This window comes from Tribolium castaneum, chromosome 1 (genome assembly GCF_031307605.1).
Source record: "Tribolium castaneum strain GA2 chromosome 1, icTriCast1.1, whole genome shotgun sequence".
NCBI classification, from domain to species: Eukaryota; Metazoa; Arthropoda; class Insecta; order Coleoptera; family Tenebrionidae; genus Tribolium; species Tribolium castaneum.
The window spans coordinates 32,515,232-32,541,965 of NC_087394.1; the positions used below are offsets into that span (position 1 = coordinate 32,515,232).

At 34.0% G+C, this 26,734-nt stretch overlaps 5 protein-coding genes across 16 annotated transcripts; 2 read left to right on the forward strand and 3 right to left on the reverse strand.

Moving 5' to 3' along the window:
* Positions 1–998: 998 nt before the first annotated feature.
* On the reverse strand, positions 999–8,650 carry LOC659635 (gamma-glutamyl hydrolase). 8 transcript variants are annotated; one of them, XM_008197990.3, is made up of 6 exons: positions 4,899–5,053; positions 4,760–4,846; positions 2,714–2,846; positions 2,612–2,662; positions 2,334–2,560; positions 999–1,535 (listed from the first exon to the last, which is right to left on the reverse strand). In XM_008197990.3, the coding sequence occupies exons 2-6, from the start codon at positions 4,764–4,766 to the stop codon at positions 1,054–1,056; spliced, it is 900 nt and encodes a 299-aa protein (XP_008196212.1). In that variant the 5' UTR covers positions 4,767–4,846; positions 4,899–5,053; the 3' UTR covers positions 999–1,053. The 8 variants fall into 8 exon arrangements, with proteins under 8 accessions (XP_008196212.1, XP_064215862.1, XP_015833174.1 ...); XM_064359792.1 differs by having other exon boundaries at positions 2,714–2,956; XM_015977688.2 differs by lacking the exons at positions 4,760–4,846; positions 4,899–5,053 and adding an exon at positions 8,512–8,650.
* Positions 5,320–8,396, forward strand: LOC659708 (uncharacterized protein). The gene is made up of 4 exons (XM_965986.4): positions 5,320–6,796; positions 6,846–6,976; positions 7,716–7,890; positions 7,966–8,396. The coding sequence occupies exons 1-4, from the start codon at positions 5,402–5,404 to the stop codon at positions 8,209–8,211; spliced, it is 1,947 nt and encodes a 648-aa protein (XP_971079.1). The 5' UTR covers positions 5,320–5,401; the 3' UTR covers positions 8,212–8,396.
* A 971-nt stretch (positions 8,651–9,621) lies between the features above and the next one.
* eIF3l (eukaryotic translation initiation factor 3 subunit l) lies at positions 9,622–14,168 on the reverse strand. Its single transcript, XM_966044.5, has 4 exons — positions 14,046–14,168; positions 13,562–13,825; positions 9,856–11,070; positions 9,622–9,808 (listed from the first exon to the last, which is right to left on the reverse strand). Exons 1-4 carry the CDS (start codon positions 14,082–14,084, stop codon positions 9,674–9,676), a joined length of 1,653 nt encoding a protein of 550 aa, XP_971137.1. The 5' UTR covers positions 14,085–14,168; the 3' UTR covers positions 9,622–9,673.
* iPLA2-VIA (calcium-independent phospholipase A2 VIA) lies at positions 13,050–25,231 on the forward strand. Of its 5 annotated transcripts, XM_064359789.1 has the most exons (8): positions 13,050–13,434; positions 14,527–14,731; positions 14,778–14,868; positions 14,918–15,220; positions 18,201–19,477; positions 22,965–23,232; positions 23,285–23,527; positions 23,581–25,231. In XM_064359789.1, the coding sequence occupies exons 1-7, from the start codon at positions 13,305–13,307 to the stop codon at positions 23,501–23,503; spliced, it is 2,493 nt and encodes an 830-aa protein (XP_064215859.1). In that variant the 5' UTR covers positions 13,050–13,304; the 3' UTR covers positions 23,504–23,527; positions 23,581–25,231. The 5 variants fall into 5 exon arrangements, with proteins under 5 accessions (XP_064215859.1, XP_015833132.1, XP_064215860.1 ...); XM_015977646.2 differs by lacking the exon at positions 23,581–25,231 and having other exon boundaries at positions 23,285–23,552; XM_064359790.1 differs by lacking the exons at positions 13,050–13,434; positions 23,581–25,231 and adding an exon at positions 13,802–13,908 and having other exon boundaries at positions 23,285–23,552.
* On the reverse strand, positions 25,172–26,116 carry LOC659910 (uncharacterized protein). Its single transcript, XM_966176.4, has one exon. It carries the CDS (start codon positions 25,995–25,997, stop codon positions 25,227–25,229), a length of 771 nt encoding a protein of 256 aa, XP_971269.2. The 5' UTR covers positions 25,998–26,116; the 3' UTR covers positions 25,172–25,226.
* Between the last annotated feature and the right edge of the window lie 618 nt (positions 26,117–26,734).

Here is a 26,734-nt window from a genome sequence, read left to right on the forward strand (position 1 = left end):
AAAAACACCTGTTAACAATATACAAAAGTGGAGTGGTTTCATAACTTTCCATAGAAGCGCTTTTAACTTTTTGACAAACATGTGTTGCAAAAGTGTTACATAATTACGATTTTGTTAAAAATATCAGATACATTATTACTGCACTTTCATTGTGTGGTGTGTCCAAATTATGACGCAAAACAGGAAATTAAAAGGCTTTATTTCCGCATGTAAATCGGTTCAACTTTTAATTAAAAACCACTTTACATGTCGATGTGTAATTTGAATATGAAATAATGGGGCGAGTTATAACAATCAGCTTCCTGAGCCAATGCATTCAAAAAAATAGTACGTAAAGATTGTTCATTGTGCTTCAAGCCAGTAATAACAACTTGCAAACAAGCTGCACAAACTTAAGGAGCTGCTTTAAGGATAATGGAATCTCAATGTTGGATTTTAGCAGCATTGCAATTTCGTTTGTATTAGGAATATTATTTTGCTCGTTTTAAAACAATTATCGATAGTTTTAGCCAAAAAAAGCTTTTGCAATAGTTCCAACAAAGCGTTAATGCGAGTTCGTGTATGTGTGATAAATATTATGAAAGCAAATATTTTAAGTAAACAAACAAGACTTAGATAAAACAGAAATTTAAAGGCCATTAACTTTTTCTTGTAAAATAAATATCGCCTGGGTTGCAATAACAAACCAGCGTTTATTAATCAAAGTGCATTCTTGATGAACCTAATGACAATGATAACGACATCATCAAGAAAGTGTTTTGGTGAACAAAAGCTTTCTTACAATAAAATCACATGGCTGTGCCACATAAACACAAACACCTACCCACGGACATCTGAGAGCGATATCAGCTTGAAGCACGATCTCAAACACGCTTATTCTCCAAGCCGCGTGCATTATCCTGACAAAGTCCGTCACTACAAAATATTTTATTTCAAAAATTCCACATTTCTTTCACTTTCGCGCAACAAAAAATAAAGTAAATGAATAAAAAAACCCATACATCAACAGTCTTTTATTTCAACAATTAAAACCAACACAAAAAATCAATCAGTCTACAACAAGTTTCTGTTATAGTCTTGCTTATAAAACAAATACAGTTGCTCATAAGACGTGTTGTAGATACTGTACACGGGATTAAAATTGTAAATCAGCGAAGCCTCCTCCACTTTTTTGTCCCCAAATGTGTGGTTGTTTTTCCTAGCTTCATCGACAAAAAAGTTTCCAAAATACTGGGCAAGTTCCACCGCTTCTGGGCAGTGAGGGACTGCCGTTTTCTTAAATTCGAAGGGGTTTTTCTCCGGATGAAACTGCGTTCCAAAGAATGGATAATTCACATGTTCCATCGACGAAACAAATTCCAAGCCATTGGTGTCCTTATTTTTTGAAATGATTCGCCAGTCCGTTAATAAATTGTTATTTTTTAAAACATCTTCAAAGATACAGTAGCGGTGGTAGTTGTAGGTCAAGTTTTTGGTTTTCAAGTTTTCGAGCAGCTGGGACGGCGCTTTGGAAAATAACTTACTCTCCTCATAACCTGGAAAATATTTCAAACATCATTTGCATTTTCCGAACAAAAACTTTTAGTCACAAATTTTATTCGCTTTTTTTTCTTTCTTTCTTTCCACAATTCTAGGAACTAATAATAATTTTTAAATTATTAGGCAATAAATAGTTATAATTAATACGTCTTAAGTTTATAAAAATTAATGTAAAATAGAGCTAATAATGATAATGGACTTTCCCCTTGTATGTCAAAAATGGTGGATGCGCCGGGAAAATACAACTTTCGATTTTTATTTTATTGTGTTCAATATTTACGCCTAGCAGCTTAACAACATTGTAATTGTTGGTAATAATTCAATAAATTATCGACTTGATTGCGTTATTTAATAAAACGCATGCAACGTAATAACACAGCTACTATAGGCTTGAATTTGTTATGTAATTAATTGTGTAATTATAAATAAATGTAATTAAATGCGTACGCCAATTAAACCCCCAAATAAAAACTTGTGTTGTTCTCAAACACACTCGTAAAAGCACGGGAAATAAGGAAGTTGCTAAAATTTAGTAGCAACGAAGAGGGTAAATAATGCAGTGTAATATTGCAGGTAGGTGGCAATAATTTGCTTTCTAGTCCAAGTCGGAAGAACGTAATAACTAATTACAGGCAAAGGTCAAACACCACGACATGTTTATCTTTTGTTTCACCTCACGAAGTCTCGTGTATGTCCTTTAATTAGGACAGCAAGAACAAATCCCTCCGAGTTAACCGGGACAATAAACCAGGACAAAAATGATCAAAATTTCAACACAATTAAAAAAAATTAACCTGCGACAAACTCCAGATGCAAAGCTACGTCCTTCGATTGGCAATTGCCTCGGATGTCCCTGCCCACCGCCCCATACATCAGCACCTGCATACCCAAACATATGCCCCACAGAGGGTAATGAACTCCCTTCTCGTTAGTTTTGACGGCTAATTCATAAAGCTGTTTTGCTGCCTCGCCATAACCTCCCGTCTCATTAAAGTAGGTCCCTCCGCCGGGAAATAGAATGCTGGTTAATTATGGAGTTATGGTGATTACTGATTATTTAGCACAAACTCACCCGTTGGTATAATTCACCACCCGTTCGTAATAAGCCGCATCTTGGCCGATCCTGGAAAATAGATTTGGCAATTCAAAGTATTAGAAATATGGGACTGTTTACCAAATGGGCAAAACTCGAGCACCGCTACTTTCGAGGATTTTTATGTAAGAAGCTACGATGAAGCTGTCGGCGTCTGGATAAGCATCCTTAACTAAATAAGCTTCTTGGGATAAAATCCCAATGATGGGAGTCTCTGCAGCATTTATGTAACTCGTGAGAGAGAGAATTAATAGATATTGGAACATGGTGAAAGTCTATCGTCTACTAACATATCGCGTTTACAAAACAGCTGAGACAGCTTATCTAAAAGAGGAACAGTACGAGTATTTATCTCTCCACAAACAAAACGAGTGTGGAAACATTTTGTAAATCAATAGCTTGTTCAAAATTTTACTTATCAGCGATTTGTTTTTACAACAGCGGCACGGAGAAAGATAAACTATTGTTGTCAGTGAATAGCGGAAATAAAAAACAAATTGGTAAAATAGTTTATTTTAATTTGTACAGTGGAGGGAATACTTTAAATAATCCGTTCTGTAACAAACAAAAATAGAGATCACAAATGTTGGACACGAGTTATTTGCAAGACGTGCAGCTTAATAAAAATTATACCTTTTTTTTATTATTTCAGCTGGTCAATAGAACGTGTAAACAATTTTGTAACAAAATACGGAGTAAGAGTTTGCAGTAATTCCGAAAATTTCAAATATTTATGTACAAATAAAAACGTAAAAATACGACTACGCATCACAAAGATAAACAAAATGCTTTTTAGAATTAAATTAATTCGCTTTCCTCGAAAAAAGTACCTACACATCTTTGACCCAATTAAAAAATGTTTGCATTTGATTGCTCCACAAACAAAGCCTTTTAAATAAAATAAAGTGAGTACATAATGCGTTTTGACCCAGTTCTGAATACTTGAAATATAAATAAATGGAGTTGAATAATTAAAAAATATACTTACCCTTCGAAAAATCAAAGTAATACGTTGCATTTACGCACCTTCGAACATTATGTTATGATTTTGGGCAAATTGCTGATTACGTTTACAAAAATTATGACATTGCAGATTAAAACATGACTCTAAACACCATTCGTAGGCACGGTTGGTAAACATAAAACATCAATTAAAGGAAATATTAGTATTTCAAGGCTGACGAGCAGACGAGCAGAAATAAACATAACAGTTGTGAGAATTCAAAAAATTAAAAGACAAATTCTTAGGCAAATATTTATTCAAATGTTACTCGAACACTAGTCACTAACCTTCGAACAAAAATTAATTAGGATCATCGTCCACTCTAAATAAACTTTTCACCCCGAGCATTATTTTATTAACTTTTTTATAGCCAATTTCTCCCACTGTATAAATCTCACACTTCAATTCATTCTGCAGTCGGGGAATGAATATTTTCCTGCAGAGATTAATTCATGCTTTTTTGGATTCGCAAAAAATTAATTCATTCATTACTGCATTTTTTAGGTAATTATTTCGGAATGTAGGTGCTAAGTGCTATAATAATTGCACTACAAGTTCAGCTTAAAATCAATTGGTCTATTCTGGTTCTGACGTTATGTAATGTAATTCTATTGCCATTTTGTGCAAAAACGGTCAAAGCAAGGGTCAAAGGTCAATCCAATTCACCTACCGTTGGAGGAAAATTCAAAGAGCGTTTCCCCAAACATGACACATTTCTTTTATTAAAATATTTAAATATATAATAGTCCATATCATCTGAACAAACTGTCATTTATCTTTGTATTTATGTAAAATATCGTTCTTTCGCTTGTGCCTAGTTTAAGGAATGTGAATTCTCGTTACAAATAAAACAATATTGGTCACAATCCTAGTCACAACAAACTGCTTTTAAATAAATTAAGTAAAGTCAGTTTGTTAAATAACGTCTTTTGCAGCTGCAGAAGGAGCAGAAAAAAAAACTGCCGAAAATTAAGCTGTTGCCAAACGCCTCTTTTATTAAAAATACAAGAACAAAATGTGAATCAAAATTAGAATTAAGAAACGCACTGACTGTTATGTAACAGTCTCCAACTTGTTTTACTGATGAAAAAACTAAATTACGTGTATAAATGTTAGGTTCTTACCAGTCATATTTATGATAGCTCAAATTTGCAGCAAACAATAAATATTCTGACGCCAGAATTTTAAGAAAATTACTCTTGACATATTACCTTTAAAGTCAGAAAAGACATTAATAAATTAAAATTAATAAATTTATGTTACCCAAATAAATTATGTAATATGTCTCTCGTTTGTGATTAAATTCTTGAATTAACTCTAATACCGCAGTTTCTTTGAGGTCGTGAAGGTGATTTTAACGTTAATATTGCTACGTCATTGCTAAAATCGACGACCAACGTCGCGACGCCCGACGTCGCATGTGCGCCAACCTTGAAACGCATTAATTACTATACTCACTCCCGGTAAAATTCTTATGAAGCAAAACTATTAAAAATAGAGAAAATAAGGCAAGTATCAGTCTTTTCCTGTAATAATATGAAAAAAACTACATTTTATTGTTAAACCAGATAATTTTTATACAAAAAATATTAATGTCTTTAAGAAGACTAATTATAATCTTATCTTTAAGACTACCTTATCTCCAAAACGACAATTTAATTATTATTGAAAAAAATATTTTGAATTTTTTGCCTCATGTGTTGGCACAGCTGGAACCTGTCAATTGTCAGCAATTGTGTTTTGAGGTTATGGAAGCAAAAAATTAAATGTATCGTTTAAAATTATTAAAATTTCTGGCACAACAAGCCGTAAAAAGTGGCAAGCCACAAAAAGCAAATACATTGCTAAATATTAAGCAATACCCACACCTGCTAAACTGTAAATTTCGGGAAAATGCCCAAACCGAAGTTCTAACCTCCAACACACGATTATTCTCACATGCTGCAAATATTCCACAAGAAAAAACCGAGCAGGAGTTTTTAGTACGTCTCAAAAATGACCCTGACACCTTTGGCGACCCCGAAGAAAGGGAGGAAATTTACGAAAAAGACCTGGAAGAGGAAAAGGACTGGTCCGAAAAAACAATCCCCTTGAAACGGCAAAGCACAAAACAGTACGCCGACATGATAAAAGCACTGATCAAGCAACACAAAATCAAGGAAGCAATCGACGTGGTTGAGGTGAAAATGATCAAGGAAGACAAAGTCAAGCCAGAAAATTACATCTACAATTTATTAATCGGCGCTTGCGGCCGTGTGGGGTACACGAAAAAGGCGTTTTCTGTCTACAACCAGATGAAAAAACGCGGCTTGAAAATCACAGCTGGCACGTACACAGCGTTGTTCAACGCCTGTGCCAACAGCCCCTGGCCAGAAGACGGCCTAACCAGAGCCCGAAAGCTGCAAAACATAATGATAGAGAAAATGTACGAACCGAACGACACAAATTATCACGCCATGATCAAAGCGTTCGGGCGCTGTGGTGACCTCCCAGCTGCGTTCAAATTAGTTGACGAAATGGCCGCGAAAAAAGTCAAAATCACCGGAGATACGATGAACTTCCTGCTGCAAGCTTGCATCCAGGACAGGGAAGCGGGCTTTCGCCACGCTTTGTTGCTCTGGCGCAAAATGGTAGACAAGCGAATTGCGCCAAACTTGTACACTTACAACTTAATCTTGAGGTGTGTTCGTGACTGCGGGCTTGGTAATTTGGAAGTTACGAACGAAACGTTGCAAATAATTTTAAAAAAAAATCTGCGGTTGAGTGGCGGTGACAATAAATTGTTGCTAGAGGGCTCAAACGATGGCAAATGTTTGATCCAAAGTAACGAATTAGTGGGCGAAGTCGACCATTGCCGCCCGAATCTCATGGCAAGAGTGCCCCATCTAGGGAATATTATTTCGTTGTCTGAAATTACCAAGCCTGAGGATAGGTTGCTGCTAGTTGGGGGTTTGAGGGGTTTTTTGGGGAATATGACGGAGAGTGGTTGCACGCCTGATATTAAGTCGTTTACCCAACTTTTGGACTGCTTACCTGGAAGTGAAGCTGCTGAGAAAGAGCTCTTACGAGAAATGAAAAGACTTGGGGTTAAGCCGGACATTGACTTTTTCAATATGTTGATTAAGAAGAGGAGTATGCGGTTTGATTATGAAAGCGCAAAGGCAGGAATAAATAAAATGAAAATTTCCTGTCTCATTTTGATGATTTTAGGCCGTTTTGAACGACATGAAAAAATATAACTATCGACCAAATTTGATAACGTATGGGGTTTTATCGCTGGGTTGTAAAACTAAAGAAGAGGCTTTAGAATTACTGAAAGAAATGGAAGCACACTCATATAGGTAGCTCAAACATAAAACTTTTTTTTTAAACAGCCCGTAAAGTTGAAATTTTTTGTACCATGCCTTTAATCAAAATTACGTTACTTATCTAATTTGGGGACAAAACCAATTTTTTTACGTATTTTTTCCTCAAAACATCATTTAAGAATCGTTCATTTGACACTAAAGATACTAAAATTTCAACTAATTATTAACACCCTAGTAATATTTTTAATTAATTAAATTAAATAAATGCTGATTTCTGTGTATTCATTAGTTTTTGAGATACAGTAAATATTTTTAGCAGATTTACTCGATTATATAAAGTGTACAGGCGGACAAAATGAAAATGACGCCTGACTAAACATTGATGAATAAAGTTAAACCGATAAGACAGAAAAAAATGATGACATGGTTGTTAAACTTTTCACTAAAAAATTTACATTTTAATTTAACTTGACGTTAATCAGTGCAAAATAAATGGCAACTTAATTGTATTTAATTTAATTCTGAATTAAATTTTAATTTCGCATTCTGTAAACTGACTCCTGAAGGATGTTACCAGCAGGAACTGGTTTATTGAGGCGTAATTTTCACTTTGTTCGACTGTAATTTTGGTTCAACTACTTTAGTGTTTGGAAGTCATATAATTTCTTATAAAAAATTGAAATTGAACATTTTGTGGACGGTTCTGGACCTAAATAATGATATTTGAGTACTTGACGATTTCATTAATTAAATAACTATTTTATAACTTTAGGCTAAATACTGAAATTTTGGGGGCGATGCTGCACCAGGCTTGCTACCACAAAAACTTCCCCTACGTACTTGAAATAATGGAAATTAGTTTGCGAGAGAACGTGAAGCCGAATAAGAAGTTTATGGAATGTTTGCACGATTTTAAAAAGAAGTGCAAAGATATCTCAAATGATAAGGTGATTATTTTTCCATTCAAGATTTTATCACTTAAGCCACTTCAGATTTACTGTCATTGCAATTTTAATTTGTAGGAAAATACATTATCGCAAAGTGGATTTTTCCAAAAGGGATTTAGAATATTCCAGATGAGGTACAAGACGTGGCTGGATGAGGTTGAAGTTGATGATAGTGAAGACGTCCATCCTTGGGCCCAGTTCAGACAGACAAGTGATACAGACAGTAGGCATTACAAGGATAAATCACAGAGGTTTAAAGCCAGACATTTGTCACGATTTAAAGTCAAAACATCAACGAAACGTAAAGGAAACGAACGTTAAATTGTACCTTGTGCTATTTCTTCAGACATGTTGAAATAAAGTCACGAAGCTGTGGTAGCACTGAGGTATGTAGTCACGTGTTAGCATATGCAGAATACATAATCAGCAGAGCGCATGAGTAATTTTGTACCGTGATTTTTATCTACTACTTATTAGATTATTAAAAAAGTTAATTAAAATTTGCAGTTACGTGTTTTGACCAATTCTAATTGCAAATGACTCATGTTTTATTTATCTCTTTGCCACTGTTTTCGAATCGAATGGAACGCACTTATTTCATAAAAAATAAAATATACTCACTTCTGAGCGCAAAAAATTTTAAAATATCTTTTATGCGCATGTGTTGATTAAGACGTGAAACTAACTTGCAATACTTGTTCATTGAGCGAATTTTACACAAATTAGAACTGTGACTACATGAGCAATGCTAAATCATTGTCAAATGCAACATTTTTACAATAAGTGATAAGAGAATTTTTACAATAAAAATTTCGCATTCAAGTATTAAGTCACAACTACGAGTGATTGCTGCTGCTGATAACAAAGCCTCGAATTTTTTCTATGTATTTTTCGGAAACAAGACGGTGTTTCTTTATACAAAAAATGTTTCTCTAAATAAAGTTTCAAAACGGAAAATTTTAAATCTAAGCAAATGAATCAAAATTGTGCGTTGCTAAGGCATTCTATTTCAACTTAATTTTTTTTTGTAATAGTTATTTATTTAATGAGTTTGAGTGTAAATCGGACGCTTTATTTCACGAGTGGATTTTTAAACCACGAGTGAAAACGAGTGGTTTATCATCCACGAGGCGAAATAAATGAACCGATTTACACAAAAACGAGTTGAATACAACATTTTATTCTTCGAAATAGACTCAGCAAGGCTTAAAATTGCTTTAAATTTGTTAAAAATAATCTGACGTTTCGTACTGAGAAATGCCAAACAGTTGTCAAAACTTCCTTACACAGGAGAAAAACCGTAAATTTTGACAGTGTCGAAGAATAAAATAAATTAATCGATTCGGTTACAAATATTTAATATAAAGTTAAACTAATCTGTGAGGGAAAAGGAAACAATTTTGTTTATTATTTTTTATAAAAGTCTAATTTTGCGTTCACGCTTTTGTTGAGAAATAATTTTCTCACTAGTGTTTCCAAAAAGTTAGAAAAATATTAAGTAATAAACTATTTATCCATTTCAGTTGCAAACGAATAATAAACTGAATATAAATGCCTAATTAAACTCAATGATACTTAAAAGATAAAAGAGGTTTAATTGATTTATCTTGCATCAATAAAAAACTTTGTTAAATGATAGTGATCAAAGATAAGGTGAAATTTTTAATACCTGTTCCAAATTTGTATAGACAAAGGTGACTGAGGTGGCTAAGGAAAAAAAGAAAAGTACAGTTATTTTAAGCAATTTTATTCGTTGAGTGCAAAAATTACACCGAATTCTACATTAGAATTTAAGATTGTGAAGCTTCCTGTTCAAATCCTCAAACTTGAGAATTTTCCTTATAAAGAAATCGCCGTATCTGTGCGCCACTTTCGTGTCGGCGATATGAATCATATCATTATCGATGTAGAAATCCAGCTGAAATATTTTTTTACGAAACAAAACCAAAAATTACAAAATGTTACCTCTGAGCCACTCTCCAGCTTCCCTTCCAGCCCCGACGAGCCCTTCGACCACACCACATTCTTCATTTTGTGCTTGAAGCACAACAAATGAATCAAAAGATTCTGCGTCTCCTTATCAACATCAAACTTCCCTTCACTGTTCTTATTCTGCGCCATGAAAGTCGCCAACTTGGCAATGGGCAAAGTGGTGTACAACTTCAAGTAACTTCTAATCGTTGGCAACATTTTTTGTTGCTGGACCTCGTCCATAAAAACTTGAGTTTGGTGGCGGATCGCCTCCTTCGAATAATCATCAGGGATGGAATCCACCGGCGGAGGACACGGCGAAAGAAACTTAGGACAAGCGAAAACGAAACAATTTTCAAACTCCTGGAGGTCCCCATACTGCATCTTGTACATTTTCTCATGGTAGCTTTTCTCTCTCAGAGTTTGCTGGATCGATTCGTCGATACACTGCGGGTGCAAAACCAAGCAAATGGCCAACAAGTGGTACATCTGATCCGTTTGCTTGTTAATCTGGTCGTGCTGATAACTTTTAGAAGCAAACAATTGCTTGGTTCTCTGAATGTACAAGAGAATGGACGAAAACGTGCGAATTGCGTCAGAATAGCGCCTCATCATCATGTACCCAAACCCCACATAGTACGACGTTGAGATCAAGCAAGCCGGGATGTGCGCATACTGCGACTTCTTATGCAGCTCAATGTTTTCCAGCACTTTGATCGACTGGTAGTAGTCCCCGAGCAGAGAGTGAAGCCTCAGAAGCCCAATCAGGGAAAAATAGCCCAACATTTTGTAGAGCGAGTGACTCCCGAACTCGCCGGCCACCGAATCGGGGTCGCCCCCACTGGCGCAAACCTCCAGTTGTTGCTTGATGTTGCTCTTGTCGACCAGAGAATGCAACACGTTCAGAACGCAAAGTACGTTCCACACTTTATTGTGCGAGTTTAGAGTCTCCAGTTCTTGGGCGGTTTTCTTCTGAAGGCGGGCCCGGTATTGGGCGAATGATTGGAATTGGTAGACGAATTCGTCGATTAATTCCCATAGCCACAAGTCGGGGAGTTCTAGAGGCACCGGTTCGTCAGCGCTTAGGATGTAGTTGAAGAGGTCGCAGTAATTGTAGAACGAATTGAAGCGCTGCTCGAGGGTTGGGCCCCCTTGAATGCGCGCGTAAATGTGGCGGAAGTAGAGCTCTTTGTACAGGATCATGAACACCTGCAAGAAGGGTTGCATAGGATATTTCCCGCAAGAAGTAAGTGAAAATAATAATTTTCACGTATTTGTAATCATTGAACCCAAAAAATTAATAATTAATAATGGTAGAGAATTCTATACGTGAACAAAATCAAGCGTTTTCAAATTGGAAGTTATGTTCCTATAAATAGTGTCAAATAACTGAAATACAATTCAAAAATTATATATAGGTTTGGGACAAAATATTAATTGTTAAACGTACGTAATTTAATTTCCCAAGAATGGTGTTCCTTTTTTTGATGACTGTTAGTTGTTTTTTTATTTTGGTTAAAGTTTTCATGTTATAATAAAATTGTTACGTAAGATAAATTTTTGTGTCCCGTCCGTAATCTCACTACTTTTTATATACAGGGTGCTCAAAAACTGGCGCACCAACTCAGTGGTACGTTATTGAGAAGCAAGTGCAGATTACGGGAAAAATGTTGAATAAATTTCTAAAGTTATATTTTAAAAAATCTGGAGCTACAAACTTATTGTGTTAACTTCTTTAGTTTTCATTATTTTTTTATATTTCTATGTTTCATACCAGGTTATCGTTCCGTAACAATACAATGAATAATTATTTTAAAATTTACTATCAGATTTTAGCAGTTTTTTTAATTAAAAAAAATTAAAACTCATCCAAAAAATCACAATGTGTAGATGTGCCAACACTGGGAATTATTTCCTAGGAAACCGTTTCAAAAATAATTTATTTTTATTGTTGCTCAAATTCTATTGCAATCATGACTGTTAGACAACGTTGCCACATATCATTTACCTAAAATTAGTTATTTATCAATAACAGTAATACAAAGATTTTTTTTACTATTTTTACCTTTATATGTAACCAGTTCTCTACCACACACCACTGAGTTGGTGCGCCAGTTTTTGAGCACGCTGTATTTGGTATACACTCCCTCAGTATTACCTGAATCCGTAAAAAAATCATTCATAATATTTCTATTATGAGTAAATATTTTTGTTCTTTCGAAAATATTCACAGATTTTTATACTTATTTTAAACTCAATTTTTATTAGGCGAATACGCGTCCAGTCGGTAATCAATTACTTATAACGATTTTCATTTCAATTAATTTCATCACTTTAAATATTACTATCTTTTTGAAAAAGATAGGCCATTTGAAAATAGAAGTTGACAGAAATATGATTAGTAGATTGTGGAGGTAGTTCCTGGTTAATTTAGTTCATTACATGTTTTTTTTTTTGTTAACTAAATGACTGATTAACGATTTTACTTATTTATGCAACAAAATTCTGTACCTAGGTTTAATTTAAACATTGTTTTTAGGAAAATGCTTGAGGTACCGTCTATTTATTACGATTTATCACTGATTTTCTTATATTTTTAAAAGCATATTTTATTTTTCAAAAGAGAGACGAACAGTTGAATAGTTTTCCCGTTGAGATCTCAATTTATTTATCTTATCATGAGTTTTTAAGGACAACAAATAATCTACTTTGAAGATTCTCACGATTTTTTTGGGCCTAATTAAGACTTTGTATTCAAATTTTCGTTGGTAAATACTCAAAGTTAATTCTTTAGTAAATTGTGAAGACAGTTCTGTTAATTCAGTTGATTATAACATAATTTTTTTTGTTTATGCAATTTACTTGGTTAAGCGTTTTACTTATTTATAGAACAAAAATTCGTTTAATAAGCAAATTTTATGATTTATTTCAAGAAGTCTCAAGCCTCGAGAAAAAATATTATTGGAAATGTATTTGTCTATTATTGACTTTGGTATACTCCTAATTCAAAAAAATGTAGGAAAAAGCTGTTTTATTTATTTTGAAATCGATTACCTTTAAATGAAATGAAATTTAGAATTTCGTCGAAACTGTATAGTATTAGAAAAGATATGACCTTGTAAGCACCTTATTCAAAGTTTATTTTTTGTCGTTAAATCTATTTTTATTTTATTTATTTATTTTTATTTATTTTAATATTATTCATCGCATTATTAAAGTCCAAAACCAAAAGTCGTATTTATTATTATTTTAAACCAATTTTTTTCGCCCATGCTGCGTAAATAAATATTTAAGCAAAAACTTTACAATCAATAGACATCAAAGAATCATAGATATTGAGCGATTTCTTTGTAATTAGGTCGCTTCTGACGTGTCCTTTTGCTAAAGACATAATAAAACCCATTTATGTTCATTTTTCCCTGCTACTGCTTCCAACAGTCGCAATGGAGCATTACAAAAGGCAACTCCTGAGCAAAAAAGAAGAGCTCAAAGAGAAAATCTCTGAAGAACTCAAAGACAAAAGTGAACACGTTAGGGAGAAAATCAAGGACGTCCAAGACATTGGCACAGAAGGTAAAATAATTGATCACGTAAAGGAAAAAATTAAGGATGTCCAGGAGAGTGAAACTGGGGGTAAAATACTAGACCAAGTGAAAGACAAAATCGAGGCGGAAGGTAAAATAGTCATGGATTTACTCACGGGATCACTGTCGACTAGCGCTGACACTTCTGACTCTTCTGGCCAGGGGCGTTTCTCGAAATAATCTTCGGTTAGTTTTGGCCACGAAGTTTCATACAAAGTTTGCAACTCAAAGATTAAACCCTCATTCACGCAATTGCGGAAATAGATTAGGAAGTTTTTGACTATTTCCGGCATCTTTAGGTGCTGTTTATTGTACTCGTTGTCCAAGTTGGGGTCTCCTGTGTGAGCCCCATACTCATCATAGCTGTTGTATTCATAACCCTGAAATAAATGAAAATCAGTGTCCAATTTATTGTCAATTTTGCTGCCACGAATTATGGGAATGGTGCATGCTAAACATGTAGGTCGGTATTATTTCCACACTTTTACAAATAGGCTTGAGACACATGGTTCAATTTGCAAAGCTTTTACTAGAGTTTTATAGAACCCAGTGTAGGTTTAAGGATAAATTGTTCAAGTTTTAGGTGTTTGAAGCACTCACTTGCTCATAATCGTCGGAAAACATTTTGAATTTACTCATTATATGCCTACGCCACTATAGCGAGCAAATGGTCTTGCACTTAACCTCGAAGCCAGTTGACGTTTGACAATTACAAATTACAGGTTTCTACTCGAGGTGGTGCAAGAAATTCCATTTTTTTCTCATTTTCAAAAGTATTTCCGCTGAGTAAGTGAGAAAAATGTTTTAAAATAAAACGATCAATAAACATGATGTTAATCTAAATGCAAATTTACTGAGCCGGTGATTTAACCTCATTCCCCAATTGCTCGTTCGAACAAACCTTGAACTATGAAATCACAAATTTCTTAAATAAAACACAATGATCGGTAGTCAATCTCAGTGAGTGATTAGTGTTCGTAACCGTATGAATAGATATTAAGTAATAAAATGTTTGCCCAAGGATTTACAAGTGGTAATCCCCTGCTTTGTGATGGTACAAATATTATTCTTCATTTTGCAGTTTTACGTAGCTTCCTCAGTTCAGAACCCGCCCCAACCAAAGTGATTGACGCCAAATCAGACGCTTTTTCCGACCGAGCGATTCACCTACGGGAAGATGGATTGGTCCTCTACCTCCCAGCTAATACAGTTGACAAGAAAAAAGGGGCCACTTACGAAATTGTGCTCCATCGCCCGTACACGGAAAGCCTACACCAAACCTACAGGTTTGTGCCCCCGAACACGTCAACTGTTAAAAAAATCAATTTTTAGTTTATACCGCTCGCCAAATCTTGACGAAGCTGAAGTGAAATTTTGTGTCTTGAAGGATAAGTTACCCACGTTTGTTGAGATTTCGAAAGAAGTAATTTGCTGTAGTTGTTAAAAGACGATTATTTGGAATTTTATTTCAGATGTATAATGTGCAAGGTTTGCAAAAGATTTGTGACGTTCTTGCGGAACACCCCTCTTGGAACTTGGCCCATTTGGCGGCGTATTTTAGTCTCTATGATTCTTTTAAAGACTCTAAGATTAACAATTATTTGAATAGTACTGATGATGAAACTGGGATCTCGCCACTACAAGTTGCTATTACCACGAAGAATTTGAAGACGGTGCAAGTTTTGGTTGCTGCGAATGCGTCTTTGGAACATCTCGATTACAACTCTGATTCGGTGTTCCATTACGCCGCTAGCACCACCAAAGATATCATTGCCGTAAGTATTGAATTGTGCAAAATTAGATACGGAAAAGTTGTACATAAGGAATTCTAAAGATTTTTTTCTGACGATTTTAAATACCTTTTTTTAGTTTAACATTTGTAAAGGCCTTGGTCATTTCCATTGAGCATTGTTTCGTTTGTGTTATGTGGAAAATATCAAATATTACACTAGAGTATAGAAAAATTCCATTGAACTAGTAAATAATAAAAAACGAGAACACATTTATAAAGTTCATAGGTCAAACGTTGACATTTTATTTACGAGATGTTTATTTCTATTAAAACCTACTAGAGACAAACAAAGTTATCAGTTTACCTAATAAGTAATCACTAGTTTTAGGGAACCTAATTTTATCAATGAATGGATTGTACTCGTATTACAAATAAGGACATTATTGGAAAAACAATTAATAGGCATTGCTTTAACGTTTCCAACGAGTGTTTCAGGTTACTCGTAAAATGTGACAATATGGGTTGGTTTAAGAACATTTTAATTAATTTTAAAGTACAACATTAATAAAAAATAAATGAACAAATAAATAAATAGCGAAATGAACATTTATTCAAGAATTTTTTATTGTTTAAAATTTTATTTAAAAAATCCTAATATCATCCGTTACTTTTCTATCAAACTTCCGATTTAGAAGGCCTTTGAACAAATTCGGTTTTTTAATTTTTAGACAACACTGCTTTAATTAGCTATATTGTAGGAATATGTTTTTGTAAAATGCTAAAACAAGTTTGCATTTTTTATAAGAATGGTGCACGGACAATTTTTTGAGTAATACTTTTCTCATGAGTAACAGTAAAGAAAATTACTGAAAATTTTTTTGTTAAAGACGTTTTTCTCTTATTTCAATTTGTTTTTGTAAACTTTTCAGACGATTTTGAAGCAAATTTTTACTTTCTTGAAGCTAGCTAATTTTGAAAGTGGAACTTAGTCTTTTAACGATGTGAGTGAATCAAGTAGTTGAAAAGGCTACTAAAAACTATTTATACTAGAGAGTAATTCAAGTCTTGTTTACCAAATTTATAGAATCAATTGAGAAAATCAAGATATTAATATTTTTAGACATTGAGATAATTGAATTGCTTTCGATGTAAGCACATTTTTTTATAATTTGAAAGTGCAAACTACGATTAGAGATAAATAAGTTTTTCTATAGAAGTGGTTTTGACGTTGAAAACGAATAGAATTCACGTAGAAGTAGAACGATTTTTCATTTTCTCTGTTGATTCTAAAAATTTGGCAACAACTTGAATCCGTCTGTATTTACAGAGTGAAACAAAGCTTTGGAACAAAGCGTTTCTTGCTTAAACTCCGTAGACTGAAGAATACAAATAAATGTAAAATCTGTTTAAAAAAATAATTTTGTAATAAAGTAAATAAATAAATAATAGTTTTCATACACAGTACTATAAAATTAAATAAATCAATATAACAAAACCAATCTGAAAAATTATAAATATCTTTGGTGAAAAAATCATTTTCCACTCTCCGAATATTTCATGAAAGTACGTCATTTCCCACCTACGACCCTCATTTTCCTCTCTCGGGAGGAAATAACGTTCTATCATAGAATATTTGGAAGGTGAAAAAAATAATTTTTGATGAAGACGCCAAAAAAAACATATATAGCACTGGAGAAAGCGCCTTTTTTCTCCCTTTAAATATTAATTCATCTTCGGGGAAGAATCGATGTTTTTCCTGTCTTGGTATATAAATAGTTATTTCATTGGATTTGATTCTCATGAAAAATCAAGCGTAACTCCAACAATAATTTGTATAAAAATTATTTGATTATTTAAAAATCAAATGAAAACTTCTTCTTTAGCCTTTTCTTTTCTTTTTTATTAAAGAATACAATTTTTTGAGATTTTTGAGAGATTGTTTATGACTTACTGTCATTTTTATAATACTGTACTTATTATTCGTTCACGATTGTTTTAAATTCTCAGCAGGCCTAGATATATTTTTCTTAGGTTGGCCTCAGGTCCTGTCAGGTACTGTCTTTATGACGTTGTCTTGTCAAAAATTCGCTGTGTTGTCAGTTCTACTGCTTATTAATTTAAAATGTCGAAAATAATTTTTGTTGATAAGAAAGTTTGTATCAAAAGATGCTTTGAAGGATGCAAGAAAGACAGACCCGACTTTTTTAACTAATGATACTGAGTAGAATTACAATAAAAACGTGTTCAATTATTTATTTAAAAAACGAAGCAAACTGACAACAGTCCTTGGTTGTCATCAATTATAACCCAAAATAAATTTCTTATGACAACTCACAGTACTGCCAAATAAAATGTCAGATTTTCATAGATAGTCCGAATTTAAAACAATCGTGAACGGTGTATATTTTTTCATCATTTAAACGTTAGCTTTTTTCGTCCAGACTTATTATGTAGTTTAATCTAGGACAACAAATATTCAAAGTATTTATCAATTTTTAATACAGACCCGTAGTTATATTCCTTCATTTTTCAAGTTCTTTCCAAGAATTTTTGTTAAGAAAATAGTTCAGAATAGTAAATCTAGTTCCACATCAATTTAGAGACACAATTAATTGATCTATCGTAAAATTTACAATGTTCCTCGCTGTAATTTTAGGGCCTTTCTTTGGTTCGATGAAATGTTACACAAACTTAAAAAAAATTAATTGAATTTTAACGTATTATAAAAATAAAATATATAAATGCAAAAATGTTCCATAAATAAACTTTGTGGATTTTTATTTCTGTAGTTATTTAATCACAAGTGATTATCTAGCACAAATAATTAATTCATAAAAAAACAAAATAGGTAACGCAAAAAACACTAAACTTTACTAACACTTTACGTTGTAAATATCAGATTCTAGTTTTAAATAACACAATTAAATTTTTTTAATTATTACTTAATGTTTTATTATCACTGTTTCGTTACAAAAGTTGAATAAAGAATTGAAACGAAATACTACAGGGTGTAACATTTTCAGGCGTTGACGCAAGGCAGCCCCCCAAACTGCTTAAACGCCCGCAACAAAAACGGCTACACACCACTGCACCTTGCCTGCCAAGCGGACAAACCCGACTGCGTCCGAGCCCTCCTTCTGGCCGGAGCCGACGTAAACAAAACCTCAGGTCTAATAGACGACAACGTCCTACCCGGCTACGTTGGCGACTACCTCCAAAGCCACCCCAACAGCCTCCACAAGGAGGACATGAAAATGGGGGGCACCCCTTTACACTGGGCCTGTTCCCGCGAAGTAATCGAAGCTCTAGTCGACATGAACTGCCACATAGACTCTCTAAACTTCGACAAAAAAACCGCTTTGCACATCATGGTCATGAGAAATCGCCTCGAATGCGTTGTAGCTTTACTGAGTCGGCAAGCAGACGCAAATATCGGCGATGCCGAAGGCAACCGACCGATTCATTTAGCTGTGAAACAAGGCAACATATCGATAATCCAGTGCTTGATTATTTTCGGCGTCGATTTGAATATTTTGAACAATGCCGGGCATTCGCCCAGACATGTTATAACAAAGGAGCAAGAGCCGAAAATCTTGTATTACTTGCACGCCGTGGGGGCGCAGCGGTGCCCCCCTGGCACGCCCTACTGCACCGACGGGTGCGTGCATGGGGGCACCTTCGACGGGGTTCCACCGCCCCCGGTGATCGGCCCCACTAACCGTGACGTTCTGAACCAAATGCTCGATGTAGCAGCGATGGAAATCGCCTCAAAAAAACACAAAGATGGGAAAATGCCCAAAAATGGGCGGCTCCTGTGCATGGACGGGGGCGGAATTCGGGGCCTAGTTCTGGTGGAAATGCTGCTAGAAATTGAAAATGTTTTACAGAAACCTGTAAGTCATTGTTTCGATTGGATTGCGGGAACTAGCACTGGGGGGATTCTGGCACTGGGGATTGCGAGTGGTAAAACCATGAAGGAGTGTCTGTGTTTGTATTTTCGGATTAAGGAGCTGACGTTTGTGGGGATCAGGCCGTATGCTAGTGAGCCGCTGGAGAATGTTTTGAAGGAAACGTTCGGGGCCGAGACTGTGATGGCGGATATTACGCATCCGAAGGTGATGGTTACGGGGGTGCTGGCTGATAGAAAACCGGTGGAGTTGCACTTGTTTAGGAATTATCAAAGTCCGAGCGATATTTTGCAAGTGGAGCATAATTCGCCGTATGAGTTGCCGCCACCGCCCGAAGAACAGTATGTGTGGCAGGTTGGGAGGGCCACAGGGGCTGCTCCCACTTATTTCAGGTCAGTGTTTTTACAAACTTTAATTCTCAATTTTTTACGTGCTAAAATAATACGAAAAGCGATTTTTTGGGTTTCGCGTTTGTCGTAAAAAGTCTACCCAAAGTCTGACTTGTGAATTTTTTTTTTATTTTTGTGAAACTAAAACTGGGTAAATTTTGTGTTTACATCCCTATACCTTCTTTCTGGATAAATCTTGAAGCTTAATTTTTTTGCAAGAGGTCAATGAATGCAGATTTTAACGTACACACAACTTTAACTTTGGCAAGAAGACTGAGAAAATTACAGTTCCTATTTGTTTATAGTTAAATTTTCGAAATGAGATTTTTTTATTTTGAAAAGTATAATCGAAATAAAATAAACTAATTGTTCAAATAGGTATTTAATGAAAGAATTATTGTGATATTTATAACACTCCAAGTTATTCAATTTAAAGATACTGCTTTTAATTTGTGGTTCGTATTTTTTCTTACAACGATTTCAACAGACAAAAATTAGAAAAATAAGATAAGGTAAGTAAGTAATGTAAGACAAAATGAAATTTTTATTTATCTCATCATTTACATCCAGTCAAGATCTGGAAATTTTCGCTGTTTGATTTTTTGCGAAAAAAATTAGTAGCAGTTTATTTTCATGGCCGCAAATTTTGTTGATTTTTTCGTTTTGTTCCTATAAATTTCGTTAATTTCGTGAACAAAATCAAATTCAAATAAAATATTTTATTTTACTACATCAACAAATTGTTGCGTTATAATTAGTGTGAGGAAATTTTATGGGGTGGCCATGAGGCCACAACCGATCAGCTGACTCGTCGTAGCGCTCTCGCGATGTTCATATTTATCGATGAAATGGTCCATTATAGCGCGTGCATTGGCGTAGTTTACTAGGGGTTTATACAATTAATGTTACCGGTTGATTCGTCAGAAACGTTACGATTTGTATATTTTTTTAAAAAGGACTTTAAAGAAGGAATATTTAGTTATCTACAAAATGTGCTCGAGGTGAAATTGTAGCGTATTTCCCTTTGAAACGTGGTGTGGTTGAAAACATTCCAAGGGCTAAAAATGGTAAATAATTAAAAAAGTATTAATGTCACACCAAAGAATTCTTTGAAATGAAATACAATTTCGTAATTTAGTTCTATTGGGTCACATTTATGCTTTTTAAATAAGTACATGAGATAAAAATGTTCTTTTGACTTTTTAGATATTATTAAAATTAACAGAGAGTTAGGGCGGTTAAAAGTAAAGGTATAATATTAATAGACAAGTGACATTAATTATTTACAAATTACGATTTTTATCTCTCGAAATGTTATCAAAAGCGATGAACACGCTTCAGAGGGAAATACGGTTCGGTTTCACCTCAGGCGCATTTTGCAGTAATTTTAAATTGCAATAACTTGGTGAGTCTTACAGATAACGAAATGATTCTTGCACCAAAAATTTATTTCAAGTATTAGCTTTATTTCGTCTCGATTATGTGGGAGTCTATCTTTTAAATTAAAAAACTTTCTCGCATCTCGAAAATTTCACTACACAATTATGCAACGTTACAAGAAAATGTAATTTTTTTGGTTTCCCTTTATCAAAACTCAAACTTCTTAAACTACGTATAAATCTGCATTTATTGAAAATTTGTTTGCAAAAAAAACGGAGTTTCTAGCTTTATCCAGAAGGAAGATATTAGTATGTAAACGCAAAATGTGTCCAATTTTAGGTGTTTGCAAATTTTTAGCTAAAACGTCTTTTCAGCCCCTTCGCGAGGGTTGAAACAAAAAATTCTTTGTCTAAACATTTTTTAATACTCTTTCCTAACTTATATCAACAATGCAAGCTGTTCCACAACATTTCGATTTAAAGATTTATCTGACTGCAAGCGCGCGCCCATAAAATTTCCTCACACTGGTTATAATATAACTCCTAGTCTACAATTCTAGGAATTAATAATGATTTTTAAATCATTAAATTTTACTCAGTGAATCAGATTATGTTATATTCATTTAAAAAAAAAAAATTAACGTAAATTAGAGATTATGTTAACTTAACAACAATAAACTTCTTTCTGGTGTGGTGAAAAATGGTGGATGCGCCGGGAAAATATACCCTTCTATTTTTATTTTATTGTTTTAAATGTTTACGCCTTGACTTAATAATCTCGTAATTGCTGGTAATAGTTCAATAAATTATTGACTTGATTAGATTATTCAATAAAACAACACATGCAACGTAATAGCACATTTATGCAATTAATTAATTAATGCGTCACTTTTTTGCCCTTTGAAGTAAAACTCAAAGTAAAGCAACTAACCGATTTTTAATGTAAAACGAACTTTTTTTTTGATAACAATCATCTACAATAAGTCATCATCACATGATCTTAAATTTGAAAAATAATAATCTGTCTTACACACATAAAAGTTTTAGTTTAATTGTGTCTAACAATGAAAACGTATTCTAACTTGTACTATGACTTCCTAAACCTCTAAAAACTAATTATAAATAATTCATTTGCATGTTTAAAAAAAATTGATATAAATAAATAAATAATTGATGTTTAGTCAAAGCACATTAACAATTTCTTCTAACTCACCCCAGACTCTCTAGCGTCTGAGAAGGTTTCGATTCAGAAAAAATCTCTCAAAATTTATAACAAACCTCTAAAAGGAGAAATATTTTTTATTTTGGATGCAGAAGCTTTAATAATTCTTATTTAAATGCGTTTTTTTTTTAATTTTAATGTGATAAGATTGGTGAGCTACCGTTGTGTAATTATTATTTGTTCATATCTCTAATTATTTCTTTGTCACAAAGTCTTTAAAGCGTTTAATTTTTTAATTTTCTTTTTATTTGTTTATTATAAGAAAATGCCTAGTTAATGATTAATACCAATTATTATTCAACTAGTTTAGTTAATCTTTACTGTAGTTTGAATTAGCTGCTCAATTATTTTAATACCTCAGTATAAACTGTGAAAATACTAATACTCATTAATCGAAAAACACTTACCTGACCTCAAGCAATTTTGAGTGATTTGGCTCGTTCTTGAGTTAAAATGAGACACTTATCTCAAAAAATTTCAACGAAAAAGTTAAATAAGTGACGAATTAGGATAAAATTACGAAAACTCTTAAACAATTTTTGACGTAACATGAATTGATTATTTGATTTTCGCCCTTGAAATTTCTGTGATAGAAAATTTCAACTGTAAACTAAAAGATGTGGTCGTACTATGGACAGTAGTAGCAGAAAATTTTACATAAAAATCAGTTTCAGTTTTTAAACAAGCGACTTTCGAGTCACTTGCTCATTGCAATTTTTTTGGTGTGTAACTGTCGCCAACATAAATTCTTTAACATAAAAATGCCAGAAAAAGATACAGAAAATTTAAAGGCAACGGTAGAAAAATTTTGGTAGTCGTACATTGTAACACTTGCTTTTAATATTTTTTCAAAATTTTGGGGGCAATTTCGATTTTTATTACAATTCAGAGCGTTTGGCTACTTTCTGGACGGAGGCCTGATTGCAAACAACCCCACACTGGACGCCCTGTCGGAAATCCACGAGCACCACTTGGCTTTGAAAGCCATCGGTCGTGAGGAAGACGCCGCTCCGGTTTCCGTAGTCGTCAGTTTGGGCACAGGGGTGATCCCTGTAACCCCCGTCAAGGATATCGACGTGTTTCTTCCCGGAAGCATCTTCGACGGAGTCAAGCTTTATACCGGTATCTCAACTTTGGGAACACTTCTAGTCGATCAGGTAATTAAATCAATTTATTACGACTAATGCTGAGACAATGTTGTCAAAATAGGCAACTGCTAGTGATGGACGAGTCGTGGACAGAGCTAGAGCCTGGTGCTCTACGATCGGAGTGCCATACTTCCGATTTTCCCCACAAATGTCGGAGGAAATCGCAATGAACGAAACTTCGGACGAAAAGTTGTGCAAAATGCTGTGGGAGACGAAGGCGTACATGTATAAAAATCTCAACACTATTAAGCAGATTGCCGATCTACTCAATACCAGTTAATTTACGATAACGTTCAAATTTTTAGTAAATTATTACATTTTTTACACAACCTTTTTAGCACAATATTCTTTCCGTAGTCAATTTTATCAGTGTTGTTAAAATGTTGATCTAGTATGAGTACAGAAGTTACGGACATTTTGCCCAGTCTACACATTAAGGTAGGTACAGTAGCGTAAAATTTGGGGGTTGCCAGTAAAATGAAATTTTATTGCCAAAAACTTCAAAATATTAGAAAATGTTTCGAAAGTTTGATTGGATAGAAATGAAATAATTAAATAACTAAGCTAGAGAACAAAAGTTTGTATATTTTATTATAATTTTGTACATTTCGCTATTAATCCAAAAAAAACTAAAGAAAAATTATTTAGTCAGTGGAAATTTTCCTTCTCTGACGTACTTCTGAAGCGTTCTTTACTCAATTTCATTTTCTTGATCTTGTGGAAATAAAAATTAAAATTTTTAATTTGATTGAAACAAATATACGTATTAGAAAACTACTTATGACATAAACAAAATAATAAAAAAATGTGATTTGTGAGTGGAAGAAAATTATGTAAGAAAAATTCGCTTGTTAAATCATTTTATTAAATGTTGCAGCACTGTAACATTCTAATAAATAAAATAAAGTAATAAATGCATCGTAGATTCGTCAATTCTTATCGTTTATCAATTTATCATTGTCTAATGTGAAAAAATGTACCATTTCACCAGTTCATACGTACTTGTATAATTAGTTAATGTTGTTACTTTACTCGGTGATTCAAAAGACCAACACATAATTACCTTCCCTAAGAAAAAATATTTTTTGTAGTAAAAAAAATTGTGTTTTTAGTGATGCGTCTATGGAAAGTTGCTTCAAAAAATCACACAAAGTATGGTACAGTTCTTTTGAATCACGCTGTATGTGGTGTATAATATTTTAATAAGTTATAAAAGATAATGTAGTTAATTTGGACAATCATTGTTATCCTGATTATGTGATTTTTTTTATGGTGATAATAATTTTAGTGTACGATTAATTAATTAATGTGCATATGAATATGAATGTTAATATGTGTTTAAAAAACGGACGATAATTCCCTGTAGGTGTCCACATTTACTTTTTTTTTAATTGAAGAGTTGAGATTTATCTTATTTTCTGCTATTGTAAATCAGCACCAAAATTAGTTTTCTAGTATTACAGACAAATCTGAAGTTACTTTGTTTTGATTTTGGGAACTTTAAAACTATTTTTTTTTGGGAATTATGTTCTGCCGTACTGACACTTTATTGTTATTTATTATTGCAGAACAGGTCTGTCCAAAATTTCAAAAATAATCTAGTCTGAGCCTGGTGAATATTTTTGCAAGTGGAACGTATCCTAATATTTTTTTATTTAAAGTATGTAAGCAATTGCACAATGTACGTCCGTAGGTATTGTTTTTCAAACATGACAAATAATTATTTAGTGCATTACATGATTAATCAATCAATAAGTGTACAAAAATGTGTAGTTCAGTTGTGTGCTTAATTTCTAAAAACATAGATCTTGAGCTATACTTATTCAGGGAATTGTAGATTTTATCAAAATTCAAACTACAGGAGTTTGGGCTACATTGATGATAATAACGTAAACCTATAGAAATAACCCTGTGACCAACCGTATCAAGTTAAATTATGATAAATGTAGCGTGTTAAAATATTTATTAAATGTTTCTATGTACAACAATAAATAACATGATAGCTAAACACTATCATATCCGTAGTAGAACCCTTCTGTGTAGGCTTTGTACATGTCATCAGAATTCCTCCGTATCCGCCTCCCCACAGGCTCCAGGTCGCGATAACACTTCGGAAACACCCTTTCTATGGCATCGACAGCCTCCTCAGTGGAAACACTCCTAGTTGCTAGAATAGAACTAAGCGCTTTACTCTTAACACAGTCACCATGCGTTGCCTTAATATTGAAAAGCGAGGCGTCTCCCTGAACCCACGCCGACATAAAACTACAGTGAGCCAAATTGGCAGCTCTAATTTCAGTGCACGCCAAATGGTCCAGGTTTCTAAAATTCAAGTCATGGCGGCAATAATCGAACATGTGGATCATTTCGTGGAGCAAAACGCCTTGGACATGTGCGGGTTTTTTCGCCCCGTTCTGGCACACTACTACTTGGTTTAGGACGGGGTCGAAGCCTCCACTTACACTGGGGTCGCATTCCTCGCAGGAGATGTGCCGTCTGATGTCCACAGGGCATCCTGAGCTCTTCAGTGCCCCCATCATTAATTTAATAATGGGGCTTTGTTTGATACATTTGTAAACGTTGCGTTCACATTTTATTTTTTGGATGTTTTCGTAGCCTTTTTTGTCCAGCAGCCCGCTCACGTTGGGGGTTGTGTCAGGCTTACGGCGTTCGGGGTACAGGTCGTAGCCCCACTGTTTTCCTTCTGGAGGCGATTTTTCAGGTATGCTATCCTTTTTTGCTTCTTCGGTTAAATAATCGTCGATAAAAGTCATTTTTTGTATTGTAAATTTTTATAGGTTAGGAGCTGTCACAAATGTCAAACAGAGTTGGGTCGCTGACGCGACAGTTGATCTGCACGAATGGACGCTTACGAGAATTCGAAAATTCCCGAAAGCTGAAAAGCCCGAATTCTCTAAGGACTACCAACCTATAGTGCTTGGGTTTTTTCCTTTTATTATTATATTAAATTTTAATTTTAGGCTACAAATATGGTAAATAGGACCTTAAGAGCATTCAACAAGCTTAGAAGAAAGTGAGAATTCACAAAGAAAACTACCATTGCAAAAGCTTTGAGGTTAGAAAAACTGAATTTTGAAAATTTTACTCGGAATCGTTTACAGAGCCCCATTACCACACCAAAACGGATTCTAAATCGAAGCTGTATACAGCCCCACTTTACATTTTACGGAACTAGTAATTACATCATTTGTGATATGATGGTGGGGCTCATATCAGAGGGCTGTGTCTATGGAATGCTCCCTGAATTTGCCACATTTTGGCCCCTATTTCTGGATTTGTGTTTTTCTGCACGTTTTGTTTCTATTATTTTAAATTTTTATTTCTAATATCTTTTTGGTGATTTGTATAACGTGGTTGTCCCATGACAAATACCCCTTTTAAAAAACTATTAGGGGCTACTGAAATAAATAAATGTGTTAAAATTTAGAATTTTGTTTTATTAACTTTCCCAATTCCCCTAAAATTTCGGAAATAACATTTGTATCAGGAT